General features: G+C 41.7%; 1 protein-coding gene across 7 annotated transcripts in view; it reads left to right on the forward strand.

The window, feature by feature from the left end:
• The window catches only part of TMEM245 (transmembrane protein 245), a 128107-nt gene that overhangs the window by 84569 nt on the left and 28640 nt on the right, over positions 1 to 14898 (forward strand). For all 7 annotated transcript variants that reach the window (XR_006279154.1, XM_038389289.2, XM_038389287.2 and 4 more), the window contains one exon: positions 10622 to 10767. Coding sequence is in view for 6 of the 7 variants with exons in the window: in XM_038389289.2 (XP_038245217.1) it covers positions 10622 to 10767 (146 nt within the window). In the remaining variant the exon portion in view is untranslated. The remainder of the gene's footprint in view (positions 1 to 10621; positions 10768 to 14898) is intronic.

Below are 14898 nucleotides of genomic sequence, written 5' to 3' on the forward strand. Positions count from 1 at the left end.
GAATCTATATTCTGAGTGACATGGATATGTTGAACCTTGACTTGGTTCTCTAAAGTTTCCAGTTTTCTCTCTGATAACATTGTTTTTAATAAGTAATTTTACAAGTTTGGATGTCTCTCTTTTGCAATTTCCTTTATTTCATTAAGCTCCAATTCAGTGTGCCCTATTCTCTACTTCTTTTGTGGAAACACTTGAAATTCAAAGATTGGCAGCTTCACAGAAACTCACTATTTTCTAGTGAGGAAACAGATTTTTGTAGAGATTCCATCTTATGTGCAGAGCCAAGATAATTTCTTTCTACAATATTCAGAATACTCTTTCACTTCAGCCAGTGGTTCAGAGAGGAAGATTTTGCCAAATGCACTGTGCTACTACTCCTCACTTGAAGTCTAAGCCATCTGATTTCCACTTATTTCCTCCTATTTTCTGCTTACCCTACTGTTAGCCATCGGAGGCAGCTATTCCCCTCAGTGATGGTGTCAAGGCTAATTCCCCACTCTGGCGTTTTGAGTGCGGAAGGTGGGGGCCCACAAGGATTCTAAAATTTAATACTGGCCACTCGAGGCTTGTATTAAACTCCCAAGGTTACAGCTTTTCTCTGACCTTGGATGGATAGATGCTGCCACCACCCAAGTGCAAAAACCCCTTTGAACACCCAGGAAGACACACTTGGGAATTCCTTCCTGTGGGGTACCCTCAAGCCCTTTCACTCCTGTTTCAGGGGAAGAGCTAAGAAAGAAAACAAAGGAAATCAGCTGTTGTCACCAGCTAATTAAACAGCATGTGCACAAACCGCTCTAATAAATTTGTTAGTCTCTAAGGTGCCACAAGTAAACCTCTTAGGGACACACACATCCAATCCTGTTCTTAAAAAAGGTAAATGTTGTTAAAAACAAAAAAGAAAGAAAATACATCTGGAATTTAGGTTTTTTGCTAAGTTTTAAAAAAAACAGTTACAAGGATTAAGTATCAAGATAGCTTCTTGAAGTCCATCTTAAAGGTTACAAGCAAAACAAAAGCACCTGGGTTAGCATAGAGGAGTCCACAAGCCATAAAGAAATAAAAAGAAATAAACCTAACCACATCTTTCTAGACATTTCCTGATCTATTTATATATCTGGGATTTTAAATTAGTAGTTTCTAAGTATGATCTGGTGATTTTCCATACTTTGTCCAAAGCTGCTTACAGCATTGCTGCTCTGTCCCCCTCTTCCCAGGAGAACAGACAGACAAAGGAGAAGTTTTTTCCCAATTTTAAAAGTTTTAGCCTGCCCATTGGCTCCCTTAGTTAGGTGCCCACTCCCTTCCTTTTACCTATGGACTTAGTAACGCTTTACAGGTAAAGCAAGTAGAGAACAGCTACTAAGAGGGGTTTTATAGCTGGCTGGGTGCCCATAAAAGGGAGCTACTCCTTCCCCCTTATTTATCACAGATGGACACTGAGAGTTTATTTCCTCTCTGCAAGGGGCACATCACCCAGAAATTTATATTATTTCTTTTTTAACATCTGTTTTGAATACGGAGATGTTCAGTTAAAGCTCTTCCTCCTAGATAAGTCTAAGGCCTGCCTAAGACCTTTTAAAGCAGGCTCCTTCTGGGTCCAAGCAGTCCTCTGCAAAAAGTGCCTCAGTAGTAACTTCCTGTGTCTCAGCTTCTAGGGCTCCTGCTTAATCAAAGCCTTCTACGGATCCTTTTGTCATTCCCTCCTCCCATCCAGAAAGGGGGAGATTTCAGCACCTCTCATCCAAGGACCATAGACGCAGATCTCCGTCTAAATTGAAAGAGACATCTCCACATTCAACTTGAAAAGAGGACACCTGAAGCCCTCAACAAGGGTCCCTCTGGTGTCTGCAAAGACACTGAAGTTAGACCTCAGAATGACTTCATCAGCATCAATCTGTCTTGGATATAGAGTCTGAAGTATCACCTCATGGGTTTGCTCTAATGCTGATAAGGCTGTTCATTCTGGTACCAATCGCTTCGGCACCACTTACCCTGGTACTAACTATATCTGGTTTCTTCTTGGCACCTATGTCATCAGGGCCAAGATTTACAATGCCGGAGGGTTGGTTATATTGATCTTATCTGAATCATCTTTGCTTTCTGTCTCAGTTAAGATTACTGAACTGCTACTGCAAGCTTTGTTACTGGGTCCATCCTCTGCCCTGGTGCGGCATCTCCCCACCTGCATCCCTCAGACTTCTTTTAGATTTGCTCCACCTCTTCAAGAATAGTGTTCATACTCTCCTTCCTCTGATGTTGGTGTGGACGGATCGCCTTCCTGTTCCTCCTCAGAGTGTAATCCTTAGTATTCTGATAAAGATTCCAGAGCTACGAGTTGTGGCATACATAGGGAATGGCCTCCCTCCTGGTACATGATACTGTGATGGTTCTGCTTCTTGGCCTTGCTGGGCATCTTGGTGTGTGCATGAGGCAAGGAGACCCAGTTCCTCTGTGGCATGTAGAACTTCACCACAGGAATTGCTCAGAACTGAACTACAGCAACCTTCATCTCTCTGTGGCAGAGATTATGCAAATTGAACTTTCAGAAGAGGGGCAGTGACTGCAGTAATCCTCTGATGTGATTCCAACGCATACGTTGTCTTCATTGCCAGTTGAAACTGTTATGCTATCCACTTATCTCACCACCTGAGAACAGGGCATTCTAAGACTAACTTTGCAGGATGGCAGAAGCACTGGAGGTTCCTGAAGGCCATCCAGGCTCACAAATTTGGGGGCATTTTGCACTCTTCTTTACTTTAAAGACACGCTATCTGTCAGTGGAGCCTTTTAGAACCTGCTTAGCTACTCTGGAAAATCCCAGCATCTATACTCCTGATGTCAAAAGGACAGATAAGATGCCTAGTTCCCTTCTATGGGATTTGAGTACTTTTTTCCACATCTTTCACTGGGTTCTTTGGTTATAGCAGCTCACAAGAGAATGAGACAACAGGCCTCAAAGCTAACTCTTAAAGAAACTAAGCCAAAAGAGACTAGAAAGAGCTACTCTGCAACTCAGAATAGCTAATTACCAAGCTCTCCTTTCAAAATGTGATTATTTAAACTGGTACGAGGTATCGGAGTTTTTAGATTAGATTTCTCTAGACTCTAAAGGGGAACGATCATTGATCCAGGAGGGTCAGTTTTACAAAATCTCTTAGTAGATTGACTCATCGGATACCACAGCTAGGTCAATGGCAACTACAGTTATCATGCCTCATGTATCCTTGCTGCAGTCATCTAGAGAAATTCTGAATACAATCAAGAATCTCCCTTTTTGTAAGGAATGCATTTTCCTTTCTGATGCCACTAATGATGCAATATGTTTTAAGATTCTCAAGCTTCATTGAGATCTTTAACTATTCATACTGCTCATCCCAGAAGGAAACAACCAAATCAGATGAAGATCCCATTCTCAGTCATATTAGTGACCAGCCAAATCATCCAGGAAGAGGTAGAAATTCCAGATGAGGAGGCAGCCGTCTACTGTTACTGCCACCACTACAAGAACAATGCCATCTTCCAAGCAGTCAGTTTGATGATCATGTTGAGAGCAGCTGGGAACAACTCATAAAGGATCTATATCACTTCCTTATCCCATATGGAGATGGGTTGTTCGTTTTTGTTTTTTATTTTCAGGTAGCCTGGAACAAGATTACATCGGAGCACTGGGTTCTGCGCGCTATACAAAGAGGTTATTGGATCCAATTCCAGGAGTTTCCCATCTCTTTGGAGGGACTGCTCTCATGAGACGCTATTCTATCAAGCTGTACAATTCCTCCTTATGCTTGGAGTAAGGGAAGAGAGTTCTTTAATTCACAGAGAAGAATATTTACTCCTGTTACTGTTCAGTTCTCAAGAATGTATGCAGTGTTGTTGTAGCTGTGTTGGTCCCAGGATATTGGAGAGACAAAGTGTCTGAGGTAATATCTTTTTTTTTGGACCAACTTCTGTTGGTGAGACAGATAAGCCTTCACAGAGCTCTTCTTCACATCTGGGAAACTAGCCCAAGTAAATAAGTTCAAAATGGGGCACGGATATTCACGTACAAGTTATATTTAAGGATTCAGATCTCTCGATCAATTCACTCCAGATTCACGTAGCAGCGATATCTGCATGTCATCTACATATTCAAGATCATATTTTTTTTTTCTCATCCAGCAGTGGTCAAGTTTTTCAAGATCCTGACTCATGTATTTTCACTGGTGGGGGAACCACCCACCTGTCCCTGGAATATTGTCCTCCAGGGGTTAATGCAGTGGTCCCAATATTTTTCCTGTTGCATCCTCTCTTACCAGTAATTGAATGTGTCCATGCCTTCCCGCCCATTGCTGCACAATTGGCTTAGCAGAGGGGCTGTGACTGGGGCCGGAGCAGGGCTGCAGCTGGGGCTCCTTTCCCACCCCCTGCGGGAGCTGACCCAGGCCCTGTTGTGCCCCCCTCCACAGTGTTTCTCTGTGCCCTGCTGGGGGGGGCACCCCACAATTTGAGGGCCACTGGGTTAATGGGTCCTTCATTTGAACCTTTAGCTACCTGTTCTGTGTTGCATCTCTCTGAGGAGATGGCGCTCTCAGTAGCAATCACTTCAGAGATGAGTTGACCAGAACGGCAATTTAAGAAATATTTACTCTTGCAGATTTAGATGATGAAACTGAAGTGAATCTTGTAACTCACGTAGCATACCATTTTCAGAAATCCAACAAAGCAGCTCTGCATTAAGGTCTCAGCAAGACTGTAGTTCTTTGCCTCTCAAACACTTAAACTTTTTTGTTTTTGGAAGAGAACTCTCTAAAAGTCAGATAACACCTTCTTTTTACATTAAAACCTCAAGTGTTTATGTTCAAATAGACTAGTTGTCTTCATTTAACTCAATATTGCTCTGGGTGTCTCAGCAATTCAACCTAGCGCAAACAGGAAGAGCTCTTCTTTAGTTGTATTCTCTTAAACCAAGGCTGAATCTGGCCCTGTAATCAGTGACGCATGTTGTCGGTAGCTACCGGTGTGGTGCTTTGCTCTTGTTCAGTGATGAGAACAGTTAGCTGCGTGCGTGTTCCCTCTGTGTGCTGCCCCAGCTCTGCGCAGAGAGCTAACACAGCAGACCCGAGAGAACCCCCAAAACCCACAGACTCTAGTAAGGTACGAAGCAACTCGAGCCAGGTTTATTGTCAAATGAAGCACAGTAATAGTTCCCTATAGACGTTATAGGGGCATACTACGAATTTGTGCTCCCTGGCAATGAACACGTCTTAATCAGTGGCAGGACACTTCACTGCCCCCTAGGCTGGACAGAGATGTGCGCTCCTGAACCTACTTTTATACAGTTGCAGGACAGATTACTCATCATAGTTTAAATTAATTCATTCATTATGTTGTCCTTTTGACCCTGTCTTTAAGATGCACTTGCCTGTTCCTTGTTGTGTCTATGGAGTGTTCTGATGCTGTCTTGGCACAAGTTCCTTTCATTAGCACTTATGTGTGTGTGCACGTGCTTCTAACAATCTTTTCTTGTTAACTTCTGTGAGTGGGACCTGCCTTTGGCTCACAGCCCAGCTTTGCTTAACACTGCCTGGAAGTACTTTGGTTTAGGCTTCAGGCCTCAGACTGGGCATCTGATACAAGAGTTTGTTTCAGGGCCTCCTCTTACTACAACACAGGCTAGCTCTGTTTTTGTTAGTGTTTTAAGTAGGATTGAATTTACACACTTACTGTAGATGAACAGTGAATAAAGGTGGTTCAGCTCATGTTTTCACTGCAGAAAAGGAAGATAAAAGTGCCATTTGACCAAAGGAGACCTGCAGTTCTGTTGGGGGAATATGAAAATTTTCAACACATTTTTTAATATGTCAGCAATAAAGCCCCCGGTCAGACAATAACTCAGTGAACAGCAGGGATAGAAATGTTTCCCAATGTACAGAGCTGTGTCTCACACAATTAAACTACATTGATATATAGTTCTAGGCTATATATTTTAGCACAGAATTTTCTCACCAGTCACTTTCCTTTTAGATGCAGTCCTTTGGTGCCTCAGTTAGGGCTTAGAAGTTTAATTTTTGCATATAGTTTAATTTTTAAATTAAGAAATCACTAAGTGCCTTGTAAAATGCAAAGAATGGCTTAACCCGGTTATCTTCAGTGGCCTCCCTCTTCTTTTGTTGACCCACAATTGAAGTTAATAGAGCCTTGCATTGCTTCCTTACTAGTGGCTAAGGTGATTCTGAAATTTTCCAAAACACATACTGAAGCTTACTTAAGATCTAGTAGTGGACAAAGGGGAATGCATGCCTTGATGTTGCATGTAACGTTGGGACTATTCTGCTTGTGGGAGGAGGGGGCAAGTCGGTTGCATTTAATTTGGTATTTATCTTGTGATTCCTGGCATTACTTTGCACAATGTGTTCTCTTTTTTTCAAAATTTAATTGCACATTCTTATAAATGGAGTTGTTGGAGTGTGATGCTCTAATTGCATGCATTTGCACTTGATATTCATTAAATGATCAGCTCAAATAAATGAGCTTTATGTCTATGTATCATTTAGTTCAACTAACTCCCTTCTGCCACTCTTACTTCTCCAAGATAGGAGAAGGTCCTCAGATGCTGCTGCATTGTTGCTCCCTAGGAAAGGGAAGACCCTGCTGCCATCTCAAATAGGGGAAGAGGCTATGGTGTGAGAGTAGTCCCATGCAGACTGAGCTAAAATTGTCCTGTGTGACAGTGCACCTAGGGCTTCAGGCTGTAATCCAGACCTGCACACTTTGCATTCCAAGTGGGAAGGAGTTCTGCCGGCAGCTCATCAGTTCAGACCTGTGCTGCCTTATTATATTTCTATGGCTCGCTTTCAAAAGTAATCAAGGGCAGTCCTATCATCCAGGAGAGCTCTTGTCCTGCTTTCTAACTCCCCCTTTCGTGAGTAGCAGTGTGGCTTATGTGGTCAAAGCAGCACAGAAAGAGGTGCTCTTCCAGTGTAATGCTCTGGCAAAACAAGGCTAATGCAATCCTTGGATGTATAAATGAAGGAGTAGTAAAGAGTAGTGAGGAGCTGATTTTTATCTCTGAGTACAGTATTGATGACACCAATTCCTGGAATACTGCACCCAGTTCTGGTGTCCACATTTGAAAAAGGATGTTGAAAAACTGGAGAGGGTGTAGAAAAGAGCCACACAAATTATTTGAGATCTGGAAAAAATGCCTTAATGCCTTGCTGTAAAATCCCCAAATTTATCCACTCCTTCCACATGTGGTGCTGCCCTTATCTTCTCCATAACCAATTCCCTAAGCCCTCACCCTTAACTTCCAGTTTTTGCTACCTAATCTTTGGTGTTATCCTCTTTCATTTTCTATTTATCTGTGTTCTAAGACGCATATCTAAGGTGAGTGTTCGCAGGAAAAAGTCTTACTAATCAACATAGATCACCTTGTGGTCCTTTATATTTTTTGTTTTCTTCTAGGAATCATGAAAAATAGTCAGTCTGGCTCCCGCTCTTGTTGGAAATAAGCTGTTTCTCTCTTTTTGTAAAGAATGTGTTGGATACTACTAGATCATGAGCTTGTATCAGGTGCAATATGCTTTCTTCTTTGTCATGTAAAGTTCCGTAGCCCTGACCACCGTGTTGTCTGCTGTATCCATGCCTGTCTCTTCTAGCATGTCCATTTAAGTAGGTGCCAATAATTATTTCCTCATTTTCTGGAACTTGTTGAAGAGCATTGTCTAACATCTTCCAGAGAGTTGGCTTCTCATCCTCCACACAGTCAGACTAGGAAGCATTTAGCAATCCACCTTCAAAAGCCAGCTTGACCATCACTAACCTGTGACAGATTCTATTTATTGTCATCACTCTTTCCTTTATTTTACCACTGAACTATGGCTACTCTGTTTCTTGAGTTGGGGGCCCCCACAGTAAATGGTTTTGTATCTTTCCCCCATCTCTTTTGCCTTTTCCACTTCCCATTTTGTTTCCCAGATACATGCTATCTGTACTTTCCACCTCTTCAGTGTTTCCTAGCTCCATGCTACAGCCAGTTACTAGACCAGCATTCCAATGTGCCAGTCTGATCTTCGATTTCTGGGCTAGCTTCATTAACTGCATGCTTCTGAAGTTACACTGTAGCCCTTACCTACAGCACTTGGCCAAGGGCACCGTGCATCATTTCTAGAGAATACTCTCGCATTGTTTTGATTTATTCGAGGACTCAGTGTCAGTTTATGGCAAATTTTTACATCCGGCTGCCAACCTAACGCAAGCCCGCCTCCTTTTTCTATCAGGCTTGGTACTGGCAATGATAACGGATATATTGGAGAGTGCTAAACTGGTTGTGGGTGAATCGAGAGAGCCTTTATTCAAAAAGCAATTTGGTGTTGGAGTAAAGTAGAGATGAAGTGATAAAAGATGAGAGGAAAAAAATTAAACTCTGGCAAAGTAGTAGGAACAAACAAGAGTTGGAGGAATAGTAATATGTAAAGAAATTGCCCAGGAATGTAGTTACAAAAGCAAAAGCAAAGGTTTTGGAGAACTTTTACGTAAGACTTAGAACAAAGGCGGGGGGAAAAGGGAATGTATAGACTGGTGAAAGCACAAGACAGAAGTATCAAACATATAAAGGAAGTGAGGTTCATCTAAGATGAAGCTGGTAAGGTGTTGACTGTTGATAGTCACATAAAGGTTTGATAGAAAAAGTATTTTGAACAGCTTTTAAAAGAAGAAAATCCAAGAGACCAGTGCTATTTGCTAGTTTTGGAATAGCCTTCCAAGGGAAGCAGTGGGGGCAAAAGATCTATCTGGTTTTAAGCTTCTACTCGATAAGTTTATGGAGGAGATGGTATGATGGGATAATGTGATTTTGGTAAGTAATTGATCTTTAAATATTCAGGGTAAATAGGCCTAATCCCCTGAGATGGGATATTAGATGGATGGGATCTGAGTTACCCAGGAAAGAATTTTCTGTAGTATCTGGCTGGTAAATCTTGCCCATATGCTCAGGGTTTAGCTGATCACCATATTTGGGGTCAGGAAGGAATTTTCCTCCAGGGCAGATTGGAGAAGCCCTGGAGGTTTTTCGCCTTCCTCTGTAGCATGGGGCATGGGTCACTTGAGGGAGGCTTCTCTGCTCCTTGAAGTCTTTAAACCACGATTTGAGGACTTCAATAGCTCAGACATAGGTGAGGTTTTTCGTAGGGGTGGGTGAGATTCTGTGGCCTGCACTGTGCAGGAGGTCGGACTAGATGATCAGAATGGTCCCTTCTGACCTTAGTATCTATGAATCTATTCTATGCTCTACTGCACCAAAGTTCATCATTCTATCAGACCAGATGAAGCGGCAAGTGCTCTAAAAGAAATGAAAAATAAGGCTGAGGCCCAAACGGAATCGCTATTGAGGCATAGAAAAAGCTTGGAATAGAAGATATCCCTCTGCTGGCATTCTTGTACAGCTCCATCATGTGATGGGAAAAGATACTAAATTTGTGGAGGAAAAGGACCTTGGTGCCAAGATGCAAGGAAAAAGGTGGTTGCTATTGATCTGGAAAAGACCTTTGACAGAGTTCCAAGACAAGTCATCTGGTAGTGTATGAGGGAGAAAATAGTACCAGAACTTTGTGTGGATTGTTCAAGCCACATATATAGGTGCTATATCAATATTCAGAACTTCTGGTGGTGAAACAGACAAACTCTTGGTAAAGGTGGGAGTGTGTCAGGGATCAACACTGAAGTTTCTCTTGTTTATCCTTGTCCTGGATACCCTCGAGGAATATACAGAAGGAGGCATCTTGATGCATGCTGTTGCAGGTATCGTTCTGTGCAGTGGGGAGAAAGATAGGTAGTCTAAAAGAGGATTTTGATAACTGGAGAGATGTGTTGGAGAGACATGAGCTCAAAATAAGCAGAGGAAAAACAGAGTATATGGTATGTAATTTCAATATTGTGAACACTGAAGACTTATTCTTGAAACTAGATGGGCAAATTTCAGAGTAGCAGCCGTGTTAGTCTGTATTTGCAAAAAGAAAAGGAGTACTTGTGGCACCTTAGAGACTAACAAAATTATTAGAGAATAAGCTTTCGTGAGCTACAGATGAAGTGAGCTGTAGCTCACGAAAGCTTATGCTCTAATAAATTTGTTAGTCTCTAAGGTGCCACAAGTACTCCTTTTCTTTTTTAGATGGGCAAACTGTTACAGAAAACACATAGTTTCAAGTATCTGGGTTCCAGAATCCAGGAAAATGGGGAAACGGGAGGACAAAATTAGAACTAGGATAATATATCTCACTCAAATGGACAGAGATAAGTGGTGTAATATGTGACAGAAAGATGCAACTAAGATTAAAAGGGAAAGTCTGATTGATTCTCTGGGAGCTCTTGCAAACTTAGGTGCAATAAAAGACTGGTGCCTCTGTACTGGGGGAAAAAAATTAAAAATGATTGCTTGGAACTCTTTCAGGTAACTGTCAAATCCCTTTTTCAAAGGCAAGATTTACTTTCAGATGTACCATCTGTATGACCTGTAATGCATTTCTCTAAGATGGTGTGTCCAATAGCATTTTTTGCGTTTCCCAATTATGTTAAATGATCTGAAACATATCTGCATAGTGTTTAATGCTTTTTTCTTTCAAATTGTGTTTTTATTTTACAGGTGATTTTCCTGACCACACTGTTTTATTTGTTAAGTTCCAGTGATGAGTACTACAAACCAGTGAAGTGGGTGATTAGCTTGACACCTTTGTCGCAGCCAGGCCCATCCTCAAATATAGTTGGCCAGTCTGTGGAAGAGGCCATAAGGTATGATGCTGCTTTCTCACTAGCTGTGGGAAATAATTTTTTTGTGAGACTGGCATATTTTTGTTGTTTGAATATTGAATAATTTTAATTTAGTTTAATTTTAACTGTTCCTGTTAAGGATGTTCAGTTGTGGCTGCTCATATTTCAAGGACTTAGTGTATGTTGTTAATAGACCAGTGTATCCCTGTTGGGATGAGACAGAGAAGAAAATCTTGATCCAGATTGTTCCACACTAAACGTGCCACCTCTGTCTCTCCCCTCCTAAAAAAAACCTTTCAATTGTTGGAACTTTTGAAAAATACATTTTACTGAGACATTTTATAATACAACTGTTTTTAATTTCACGGTTACTTATTTTGTGGTGATTAACTAAAGATGTTTCTAGATATCCTCTTACAGTAGCAGCTTACAAACATTAGTATGGTTGACTGTATTTGCTTTTCATCCCATGGCATGAGGGAACAGAGCAGCCACAATGGCAGAGACTAGCTTCTTTGCTTTTTTGATTTGGGCTGTCTGCATTTCATTAGGTTACTAAGTAGAGCTGCACTAAGTAAACTTATCCTGTTTGCAATTCTGCATCTATGCTTTAGTGCCTGGCCAGTTTCTCCCAAGTTGTCTTTCCAGGACCCCATACATTAATATAGCAGCTTTGATTCCACAGTGGCAGAGACTAGCTTCTTTGCTTTGTTGATTTGGGCTGTGGGCATACTCCTAGCTGCAAAGTGCCATTCAGCAAAGAATTTAAGTTTTACTTTGTAGACCCATATCACAGATAATGCAATGGATTGGATCAGTATATAGGTAAATAATGAACTGGAGGGGATAGAAACTAAGGGAGGAGAGAAGTAAAGCCAGAGAAGCAAGGTGTAGGGAAGGAAAGAGACAACAGGCATCAGCGGTAGATAAAGCAGAGCCAACGATTGGGAAGTATAAGGGGATGCTGGCCTGCCTTGCTGACAGACTTTATTTTGAAGATGCAAGAAGTCAAATTTGACTTTAAAAGAATGCAGATGTAAAGATATGCAGAAGTGTGTGCTGTCAGGACTCTTTAGTCTGCCCTTGTTCCCTAATCCGTGTGTGCTTCTCTTTTCCTACCCTCACTCTGTTAATCTAAATTCTACCCTGAATGTTAAGTTGCACACACATCTACAGAGTTTGCCATAACACTGAGGGTATATCTATACTACAATGGTCCAGTCAGTGATGGTGCTTCAGCTGTGCCAATGTAGTGCTGTAGCGTAGCTGTTGCTTACATTGATGGAAGGATTTTTTTCTGTCGATATTGTTAATCCATCTGTCCAAAAGACAGTAGCTAGGTTGGCAGAAGAACTCTTCCATTGATTTAGCTGCCTCTACACAGGGGATTAGGTTGACCTAACTACGGTGCTCAGGGACATTTTCCACAGCATTGAGCGACATACCTATGTCAATCTAATTTTTAAGTATAGACTGGGCCTGATATGGGATCTTCATGCCAAAACATATACTTTAGGAATTATTTTGGGGCAGTTCTATGGCCTATGTTATACAGATCAGACTTGATGATCACAATGGTCACTTTTGGCCTTGGAGTCAATATGCGATCCTTAGTTGCAGCTTTAAGGGTGGAATAAATACAGTGGGTTATGTATAGTGGTAGAAAGGAGAATGAAAGGACTTACTATTTTTGTGATAATCTGGTTTCCATAAGGCAGTTTTTGCTGAACTTAATGACCAGTTTCTTGAGGACTAATGGTCAGAATAAACTAATGGTGGGGACTTCTCTTGAATTATTACACCTAGTATGGTTTGATGCTTATTGTTATATGTATATCTGATTGTTCGTTGTTTGTCAGATCTCATGCCATTTGGAAAATGATGATTCTGTCAGTTCATCAGGCTGTCTTCAGGAAAATTGCTTGTTTGTCACAGTGTAGCAAGTATCTTTTCTTTTAAAAATAAATAAATAAATAAAAATCAGTTTTTCCCCGATTCTGACCTTGAAGGAGAGTAGTAAGCTAAAACTGCATGTGCATCTGATATGGCTTATATATTAAATCTATAGATACGATTTTGTCATGGTAAAATGGTTCATAATTCACAGCATTGTCTTGGTAAGAAATAGATAATTTCACACTATAATAATGGGAACCTTGTGTACCCTGCTGCTGCATGTTAACAGTTTGTTAGTTTTCTTTGATCTAGTCCTCTTCGAAATGTGATTAGATCAGAGCAAACTAGCGAATTGTTAATGGATGGCAGCTGATCAAAGTATACTAACAAACTGTTAAAGCAGGACAGCACATAAATGGCAGCGTTCACAGGTTCCATGACAGTGGTGACTGCCGTGACATAATTGTAGCCTTAGTTAAATCACATGCTGATGAATAGTAGTCTGGGATGTACAGTAATAGGATCAAGATACTCTGCTGATATGAATTATAACATCATAATGGCATTCCTCTAGTTCCTTTCATCTTAGACTCTCGTAGCATTTTACAACCATTAATACAGCCTCAAAACATCTCTGTGCACCCACCTCTGCCAAATGACCTAGAGATATTAGTGTAATGGGGGCTACCAGAAATTAAATTAATAATCTTCTCTAAAGGTATCATGAGTGCATAATTCTCACTCTTGGTTCTCATGCCTCTAAATCAGTGATTCTCAACCTATTTAACCATTGTGGGCCGCATATGCAGCTCTCTCTGTAGTATGTGGGCTGCAGCCACATAATATATATACTAACTATGGCCCTAAGCATGTTATGTGGGGCCGCAGCTGTGTGGTGTTTGGGCCTCAGGTTGAGAATCACTGCTCTAAAAACTACCTGACAGGGCATGTTCGAGGCACCTGAGTCGAGGCCCCAGAACATTTCAGTCAGTCCTTTCCTTATAGTGGTCAGTGAAGAAGCTGCTTCATAAATGTTACCCAGTGATTCTCAACTTCAGCTATGGCTCCTATTATTCATAGTTCTTTAAACAAGATTCAGGGTATCCTTTGTCCAGATTTCCAATCAATAGCAACAATTTTAGTTGGTACATTGGTGTTTTTTCAACAGGGCATAACTATGCAGCTGGTTTACTTTCTGTTTATTATTTAAAATGAGTTAGTGCCCAGAAGTTGAAATACTTCCAAATGATAGGTAAGATGCACTCATAGGAATAGGGAAAGTACAACCAAAAAAGATTCATGCTTCAAGGGTTCTGCCTCAATTTTTTGGGTCAGTGAGAGGCTTCAGTAGCCCGACCTGTGCCTTGGCTTTCAGCAGTCATTCAGCAAAGATTTGATGAACCAGTCGCCTGCACCAGTTGCAGTTTGATCTCCTGTGGACAATCAGTAGTGGTTTTTATTCTTCTGTGTTCCATTGACGCCAGGCCCATGAAGTTGATGACACCTTCTCCCTGAACTGATTGAGCTATGATCCTCTGTGTGGACAGGCCCATCTCAGGTTGGCCCTCTGCTGTGTGCCATGTGTTCCACTCCTGATTGTTCCCTTCTCATTAATTCAGATTGTGGAGGTGCACTTGAGAATGGGAGTGGGGAGCTAGACCCACAACTGGACAGTGCAACAGCCTATAAATAGTCTTCTAAGTACTTGGAGCATACGTTCACGTGGACCCCTCTTTGAATCATGCCTCTGAGAGTATGCCTTCACAGCAATGTAAACCCAGGGTTAGCAAAACTTGAGTTAGCAGACCCTGCCATTACCTGTTGAACCCTGGGTTCCAACCTGGGGATCCAGTATCTGTACTGCATTATGCACACTTGAGTCCAACCACCCGTATCCCAGACTTCCTAGAACCCTCCCCAAAATACGGTTGCTCTAGCCCTTTGTTTGTGGTGCACTGTGGGAAAACTTGAATGTCCAGAGGACAAAGAGAGTCAGCCTGTGGGACTGTGGAATACTGTTGGCAAACTTCTAGAGCCCGAGTCCACTGAGACAGCATCTACGCTACAAAGCAATAAGGCTTGAACTCTGGGTCCAAGTTTGGGTCAGGTTCAAGCCTCCCACCCCTGCAGGGTCCTGGGATCCTGGATCTGAGCCCTGAGTTCACGCAATTTGTGTGTAGATGGAAGGGAGGTTAGAGTTGAGCCTGAGTTTGAACCCTGGAATTACGTTGTAGTGTAAACTGCCCTAAGTCCTAG

The sequence above is a fragment of the Dermochelys coriacea genome, chromosome 2 (assembly GCF_009764565.3).
Source record: "Dermochelys coriacea isolate rDerCor1 chromosome 2, rDerCor1.pri.v4, whole genome shotgun sequence".
Classification (NCBI taxonomy): domain Eukaryota; kingdom Metazoa; phylum Chordata; order Testudines; family Dermochelyidae; genus Dermochelys; species Dermochelys coriacea.